The 8591-nt window shown below is 40.0% G+C and overlaps 1 protein-coding gene across 1 annotated transcript; it reads left to right on the forward strand.

The window, feature by feature from the left end:
* The first annotated feature begins 758 nt into the window (after positions 1 to 758).
* LOC113022692 (adenosine receptor A1-like) lies at positions 759 to 7584 on the forward strand. Its single transcript, XM_026168365.2, has 3 exons — positions 759 to 1354; positions 6414 to 6705; positions 6797 to 7584. The coding sequence occupies exons 1-3, from the start codon at positions 1020 to 1022 to the stop codon at positions 7175 to 7177; spliced, it is 1008 nt and encodes a 335-aa protein (XP_026024150.1). The 5' UTR covers positions 759 to 1019; the 3' UTR covers positions 7178 to 7584.
* The last annotated feature ends 1007 nt before the right edge of the window (positions 7585 to 8591 follow it).

An 8591-nucleotide genomic window follows, 5' to 3' on the forward strand; every position in this document is an offset into this window, starting at 1 on the left:
TGCAAATACTCGACAAAGATAAACTGATTAAATACAAAATGCAGTTTTGCAATCAACCATTTGTGTTCACTGACAATGAGTCTCACACACACACACACACACACACACACACACACACACACACACACACACACACACACACACACACACACACACACACACACTCCCTTAAATGAAATATCTATTTTGCAAGTACGAAAAAAATCACTGGACAACAAATTGAGACACAATAACTGAGGAGGAAAAAGGCGCTTGATTTACAAACGGTTGACAACAAACTCGTTTGCTCTTTCAACACTTTTTCTTGTTTTTTCCACCACTTCTTACGCAGTGAGCTTTAATATTTGATATAGTAAAAAGAAAAAAAAAGACAAATGCACGTGTCACGAATCCATGTTTGATATCCTCCTCCTCAGAGCTTGGCGTGTCACTCCCACAGAGGGCAAGCTTTCGCTTACAAATAATTGCAAAGAAAGAAGAGAAGGGAAACTGTTAATCTGACGTTAATCTGGATACGTTTAGATTATTCTTTTGTTTCGTGTCTTTGTTTTTGTTTTTACATGGAACAAGTACCCCGAGACATAGACATTTTTGTTTATACCAAGTAAGTACTGATGGAATGACGTAATAATTAAATGACTGGAATAAGCGTGGCTCTGTTTAGGATTCCCTGTTTATTTTTCCGACCTTTGACACATGCCCTACACCGAGGAAAGCTGCACAGCTAATCTGCTCTATGGGAACCTGCATGTGACTCATTCAGTACCCTTCCTGTCCCTCTGACAGCCGGACTGCGGGGGCAACTCCATTCCCGGAATCTTCAAAGTTGCGAGTGGATACATGTCCCGGACTACATTTGAAAAGGAGAGGCACTACCTCCGCATCCGTGGGACATAAAACATGCGAAAAATAAGAAGGGGTGTCTCAGTCGACCCCCACAAACTCAAACAGGGAAGTCCTTCTACGTGTTCGGGTTTAATTTTCTCCGCTGAGCGCACACTCATCCAGTATCCGCGATCATGACTGTGGATGCTTACAAGGCTCTCTACATTGGGATGGAGGTGGTGATCGCCTTGTCCTCGGTCATCGGGAACGTAATGGTGGTCTGGGCTGTGCGCATTAACCGGTCTCTGAGAGACACCACGTTTTGTTTCATCGTCTCCCTGGCCTTGGCTGACATTGCAGTCGGAGCTCTTGTCATCCCCCTCGCCATAACCATCAGCATTGATCTCAAGACACACTTCTACAGCTGTTTGCTGGTCGCCTGCACAGTGCTCGTGCTCACACAAAGTTCAATCCTGGCGCTGCTGGCCATCGCCATCGACCGCTATCTGAGAGTCAAAATACCCATGAGGTAGGCCTAAAGGTGAATTCCTCTAGTTTTTAATATATTGTCTCGTTTCTACAAGCCTTTGTGTCTGGATCGCTGCTGGGATCAAGGACACTAACCAAAGACGCTCCTGCCGGTTTCATGCAGGTTTTTCATTTCACCCACCAGAAATTCGTGTAATACGTGGGGTAAAAGTGTGTCTAGCCGCTGAGATAATTTTACCTTAACAGCTCTGTAATGTCTCTACTTGTAATTATTGGTGCTGTAATAATACAGCTAACGGACTTATCGGTGTTTATTAACACTTTCATTCATTTAACTATTAAACATAACTCCGATGTGCCTTTCCAGCGCACAAAATAAGGTGCAAATTGGCGAAGTAATGCGTATTTTTCTCACATTTTGCAGCACATTTACCTTGATAGATAGATAAATATGTATGTTTTCAGTCTGTGCTAAACAGAAAAGCTTGTTGACTTTTATTTTCGTCTTCTTAATTATATATATTGTTTAATTTTAAGAATCATCTTTATATGCCTTTCTGTTACGGTAACTTCTGTCATGAGGAGAAGCTGAGGTTTTGCACTCAGTGCCTTATCACTTTGCACTTCTCCTTTTGTCTCACCCTAATATCTCTTTAATGAAAAAGTCTTTCTCGTCCGCTGGCTCGTTTGAAAATAAGCCTGTAAGAGTGAGGCAGAGAATGCATGATTGGTCAATAGGCTCATGGTGGTTGGTTGATGGATTACATAATTTGTCAAGTTGGCTACCAGCAGACACACACTGCTCTCTGTCAGTGCAGGGGCATTAATATAGGTTACAGTGACATTAGCCAGACAACAGTTCAAATATGTTATCTGTTATATGAATGCTATAGGTCTTGTAATAAATAAACTGTTATTTATTGCGTTCTCTTGGGGATTTCAGTCCCGTTCATCATAGTCTTGAGGTGTAGTTACCATGTGATGCATTCAGCAGATGATTTACCCAAGTCAAAAGCAGTATAAATTAATGTCTCTATTATATGAAGTAAAGTTTAATAAGCACCATCTTTATTTTTCCTTTAAACGTATCAGTATGAATCATACCTCTAATAATCAAACATAAGGTCTTTTTATTTTTGGGATGTCCTCCAGCAGAAACAGTGATACTGGGTCTACTTAACACAGACAAAAAAGGCAGTGCTTCTTACAGTGTTAGAACACTGTGCAAAAATCTTGAACTGTCCCTCTTTTGCTTTCAGGGTCCAGACTTTCTTCTAATTTTTTTAATGTGGCCTTGAGCCAATAGTTCTTTCTGAAGATCTTTCAAAAATGTTCTTTGGAAATTGTCTGCTTTTAGACTCGTTTTCAGACCACTCCTTGTACCTGACTGTTTTCACAGGAATGTATTTTTGTTTCTTAAGCCACTCAACACTGACCTGTGAATCATTCAAGCATAAAAAGGGGACTAACTCAACAAATTAAGAGTGTTGTGTCTACAACAGACAATTTACAAAAAGAACGAATTTCAAATTGCACATTTTGTTAATAGCAGCCTGTTGTAAAAACACATCATCTGCTGTGGCTTTAATTTAATTAGTTGAATCTGTGTAAAGTGCCAAAGATAACACAGTCTGACAGGCATAAAGTAGTATTTTTGCAACAATAAGCTAAAGAGCTATTTCATATTCCTGAAGACTACTTAAAGAAATGACTAAGCTTCCTTAAGGGAGTCCAGACTGTGTTAAAGAATAAAGGTGGTCACACCAAACTGAATTGTTAGAATTTTAGGACCCACTTTATGCAATATTTTTGTTTACACACATTTCAATAAATCCCAGTACATATTTCCCATTTCCCTAGCAACATATTTAGGAATGAAGGGTGACTCAAGACTTTTGCACAGTACTGTGAGCAGATACATTTTTCTTCCAATTCAGAGTATGCGCTTTAGCAACAGACTCTAATTTAGAGTTCAAATACTTAGCACCTGCAATTTGTGTTTTACCGATTCGTAGCGAGCTGGTAATATGAGCCAGAAACTGAGTCCTCTTCCCTTAAATACCCCTGGGACTCTGGAGGGACACAGTTTAACAAGCAGTGATTGCTTTTTTTAGCTGAAGTGTTTGGAAGCACGTGGTCATGATAAGGACGGTCTGATATTGCCTCACGCGTCACTGTTTGGCTTACCCGGATGATAGAATTTCCAGGTGGGAGATGAGGATCAAAATCCCAGAGGAAAGACTGGACTACAGTAGAATCCAGAAATCAATTTTTGGCAGACAGACTGCTCATCTGTATGCAGCCAGCCAACCATCCAAGGTTTAGAAAAAGCTTTACAAAGACTTATGAATGCACAGATCAAGATAGAAATGTCATATGATGCCACATGTGGGAAGGTCCCCTCCAGACACGGTCTTTTTTAACTTCATTTCGTTCATTTATCCTGTGTTATGTCTGCTGCACCCTGGCTGAACTCTTACTCTGTGTGTGTGCGTGTGTGTACTATATCCAGCTCTGTGCGTGTGTGAGAGAGGACAAGACAAAAAGGGGAAAAAGAGGAATGATAATAGTTTGGTTCTCACACGTACCTGAGTTTGTCAGTATGTTTGTCGTAACCTTAGTGTGACTTTAGCCATAACGCAGCTGTGGTAAGAGCAAAGTACTAACATGAGGTGCTCAATGATTTACTCTAAGCGAGTCAGCTTTTATTCCTTAGAAATGAAATAGGAAAAAAGGTAGGTTGCTACAGGAATCCTGAACGAGTATTTAACAGTTGTTGTTCACAAACCTATAACAGCAGCTCATTGCTTGTCAGAAACAGGACTGATCACTTCCCAGGAAGATAACAAAGAATTGTATTGAGTTTAATAACTTCCTAATTTCTTCTTCTGAAAACCAGGAGCTTGTCAGGACCTGTTTCTGGCTTACATATCACAGTATATCTTTTTTCTAGAAAGCTGATTTCTTGGAGCAACACTTTAGTGGCACGCAGAGATCTGTGATAAGTAAAGAAGTGATAACTGCACAATGAACAAAAAATCCAGTGCTATAATTCTGTCAGGACAACATGACAAAATGCGATGCCAGAGAAAGAAAGAAGAGCTGAATTATTTTGCAAGAAACCAGACCACTGCTGTTTTCTGTTTTGCTGTTGCAGATTGATTTGGTTGACTTAATGTTCTATTAACTTTCTCTACACATAATGTATTATCATTAGTTTACAAATTAGTTTACAAAGTTTTAGTTTAACACCTGATAATCTTTTAATCAAGATGTTTCACTTTCTATTGCTTCAGGTGTATACGTGTTCCACGCAGTCTGCCTTTAAAACCAATTGTGAAAGAATGCCATTCCAAATAGCTCACTCGGTTTGAGTGTGATCTTGCAGTAGGAGGTCACTGTTGCAACAAGTCAGTTTGTGAAATTTCTTCCCTGCTAGATATTCCTCAATCAACTGTAAGTTGTATTATTGGAAAGTAGAAACATTAAGGAAGTGCAGCAACTCACATAGAGTTACAAACATCCTCTTGCATTAAAGTCATCACAAAAACTGTGCGCTGGGAGCTTCGTCTCATTGGTTTCCATAGCCAAGCAGCTCCGGTGGGTGTAATGTGTAGGTGGCCCCATGCTTTTGTCCAGTTAGTGTATATTAAATAGCCAATTTTACAAATTTTACAAAGCCCACATTTTTAATTAATGCTTATTACCATGGCCACAAATATATGGCATGTATATTGGGACAATCTTTTGTATAGTACAAATGTAATTCTGTGTCAAAATGTGCAAAATAAGATACCTGATTTAATAGGCACTAATTTACATAAATGTCATTTAGACCATGCATAGTGAATAAGCACCGGTTTCTCCCTTTAAGAGCTAGAACAGGCCATGAGGAAAAGAACACATGATCATTTCTTCTTTCACTCTAGTAATAAATCAGGTCATGTGAAAAAGAACGTTTTCACAGGGGTTTATGTAGCTCTGTGAAAAACAAAAGACACCTTTGCTGTTTCCATAGGAATTAATAGAGTACGTAGCAGACAGACTAATCAAATGCACTTGATTAACTGATTATCAGTCAGTGTGAGCACCTTCACAAAAAGCAGACGTTATGGCAGTTCATTAGTCTGAAGCATTCAGGTGTGTGTTAACACATCTCCCAGGAGTGGACGTCCCAACAAATTCATCACGAGGTCAGATGGTGGACTGCTCAGACTCTACACGCCTCAGTTAGCATGTTAAATGTTAAAAATCACGAGAATAACGTATGGTAAATATGTTTCATGCTATGATTCCCACAAGTCTGCACACAGTATAACTGTATATGAATCAAATAAGCATATGGTATGAGAAAAACACAGTAGAAGGCACTTTCTTGAGTAAAATATAGTTTCAGAGTGCCCAGCCATGACTTTACAATCACCTGCCGACCCGTTGTGTAGGTCCCCTTAAACAGTTGTGACCTGTAGGGTAATGGATGTGTGACTTCTGGTGGTGTCCTGTGCTGTCTGCCACCCGGACCTTGGCAGTGGATCCTTTGCATTCAGCAAGCTGCTGGGTGGAGCCTTCCATGGGTTGTGATTTTTCCATTGCTTTCCACAAATGCTCAATTGGATTGGCATCCAGCAAGTTTCTATGACGAGCCAACAGCACGGGAGCTTTAATGTTCCTGAGCAGATTGACAGGGTGTGACGGCGCTCACTGTTGTGTTGCAGCGGGCCACCGTTAGTTGGAGTACCACAGCTAGGGGTGTGCTTGGTCACTGCAGCAATGTTTAGGTGTGCAGTATATGTCAAAGTAGCATCCACATCAACACCTGGACACAAACCTTTCCAGCAAAACAAAGAACTATAGCACACTTTTGTATCTGCTTTAAATGTTTATGGAATGATTTGCCTTTTAGTTTTTCTTTTAAACCTTTATTTATAGTTTTTTGCATTTAAAGAAAAAAGAAAGTATAATATTATTTGATGTTTTAATAGGATATTAACTTATGTACAGATACTGTTATATAATTTTAAACAGTCCACAGTCAGTCATCTACCTGACTTCACACAGATTATTTACTTGGAGTTTCATCTTCTTTTTTGTTGCCATAGCTACAAGAGGGTGGTGACCCCACGGCGAGCCGGCACAGCGGTTTTATTGTGTTGGCTGGTGTCCATCATAGTGGGTCTCACTCCGATGCTTGGATGGAATAACCTGCAGCAACTTCGTAAAAATGGCAGCTTGAAAAATGACACCTTGGTGGTCTGTAAGTTTGAGACCGTCATCAGTATGGACTACATGGTCTACTTCAATTTCTTTGGCTGGGTGCTGCCCCCTTTGCTACTAATGCTCGCCATCTATGTTGAGATTTTCTACATGATCCACAAGCAGCTCAACAAAAAGGTGAGACCATCTTCTTCTCGTGCCGGGCAAATCAAAGACTGTGTGAATACTACATTTTTCCACTGATATCATGTTCTTTAATTTGCCGTAGGTAACAGCAAGCCACACTGACCCAAGACGCTACTTTGGAAAGGAGCTTAAGCTGGCCAAGTCCCTCGCCCTAGTTCTGTTTCTCTTTGCAGTAAGCTGGCTCCCTCTGCACATCCTGAACTGCATTACTCTCTTCTGCCCAGGATACCATGAGGTTGGATTCATATACATCGCCATCATCCTCTCTCACGGAAACTCAGCTGTAAACCCCATCGTTTATGCTTTCCGCATCAAGAAATTCCGCAGAGCTTTCCGGAAAATCTGGAAACAGTACCTGCTCTGTCAGGATCCAGTTGGTCGTCTCCCTCAAAGAGGAAGCCAGAGAGGTCAGAGTCATGAGAGGAGGTTGAGGCAGAATGATGACGATGACGATGACGTGTGACCTTTGGTAACTAATTGGATTGCTGTGTTACTATCAAGTGTCAAAACACTTGTTCGCAAAGTGGAAAGGACATCGGCTTTATTGTCAGGCTCAACAGGTTTACTGGTTGAAATGGCTTTCAGAGGATGTCCAATGTCTGAATGATTTCCTCCAACCACATGCACCAACAAGGAGAGAGGATTAAAACTCAGCTGGGGGATGAGATCAACACTATAAATCATACTGATTTCTCCATTGGCTGATAAAATACCGATTTTGTTACATGGGACAAGCACTCCCTCGCTTTCAAAGCCAATTTTTTGGACTAACTAAGTGTATATTTGGAGCACATGTGGTACAATAATAGTGTCTGCTGTATTGTTTTCTTTTCTTTAACCTAATTAAAACTCATGGCCTTTTTTATGTGATTGATGTCCAATATTTGTCCTAGTGTGTGCTACCTTAACATGCTTTGTTCTGTGGCCTTGAGGACAGAAAATGTAACAAAGAACTGAAGCAAATTGTAGCCTAGTGTTAACAGTGACAGTTTGTTAAACAGAAAGTGTACTCAACAAGCTCAGCGGTGTGAGGGTATAACTGGGACTGTTTGTAACTAATCAAACTCGTGGACTTTACAAATGTGTTGACCTGTTCTCATTTCCAACTTGTCATGTATTAATAATCAGGACACATTATTTAGCATCATTGTTCAATGTACAGCGCAGTCCAATACAGGTCAATAGAAGTTCCCTAAGTCAGGAAATGAGACACTATGAGACCATGCGAAAAAGGGCTTCACTGACATGCAACCGTGGCAACCAAGGAAAAACGAGAAAAGCTTGTTGCAAATGGAAGATGTTTGCCTTTGTCAATGTGAAATGATGTATTTTAACCCAAACCGGTTTTTCTCCTAAGCCTTACCAAAGTGCTTAAAGAACTCAAGTCTGCAGTTTTTATTTGGATCATATTTACTAAAATTGCAGAAAAATGCGAGATTATTTACGTTTGTGAAGAAAAAAGACACACTGATGATTTAGACGTCTCAAGAACTCCTGTATCAAATATGATACACTTGGTGTTACAGAGTTAATGGGCAGCCAAATCCAGTAAAAACCACTTCATCCTTATTTTGGTCCAAAATAAGCCTTATAAAGCTTCCTCCCCCCCTGCAAGGTTATGGAAATGGTTGTGACCTCTCTTGTGAGTCTTTGGTGGCAGTGTTTGGTATTTAAGAATGCTTCCAGTTAATTATATTCAGGAGCAGTGTTGGTCAAGTTACTTGAAAAAAGTAATCGGTAACTAATTACTGATTACTTCACCAAAAAAGTAATCCCATTACTGATTACTTATTTTCAAAAGTAATTAATTACTTAGTTACTTAGTTACTTTTAAAAAACACAATTTACAACCTGAATAGGTAATAAAGTGATAGATC

Source organism: Astatotilapia calliptera, chromosome 5 (assembly GCF_964374335.1).
Source record: "Astatotilapia calliptera chromosome 5, fAstCal68.1, whole genome shotgun sequence".
Classification (NCBI taxonomy): domain Eukaryota; kingdom Metazoa; phylum Chordata; class Actinopteri; order Cichliformes; family Cichlidae; genus Astatotilapia; species Astatotilapia calliptera.

Bases quoted from the DNA above. Each gene is read 5' to 3' on its own strand.
- LOC113022692 (XM_026168365.2), top strand. From the start codon at position 1,020: ATGACTGTGGATGCTTACAAGGCTCTCTACATTGGGATGGAGGTGGTG. The intron at 1,355-6,413 runs GTAGGCCTAAAG...TTGTTGCCATAG, and splicing joins AGAGTCAAAATACCCATGAG to CTACAAGAGGGTGGTGACCC. The intron at 6,706-6,796 runs GTGAGACCATCT...AATTTGCCGTAG, and splicing joins ACAAGCAGCTCAACAAAAAG to GTAACAGCAAGCCACACTGA.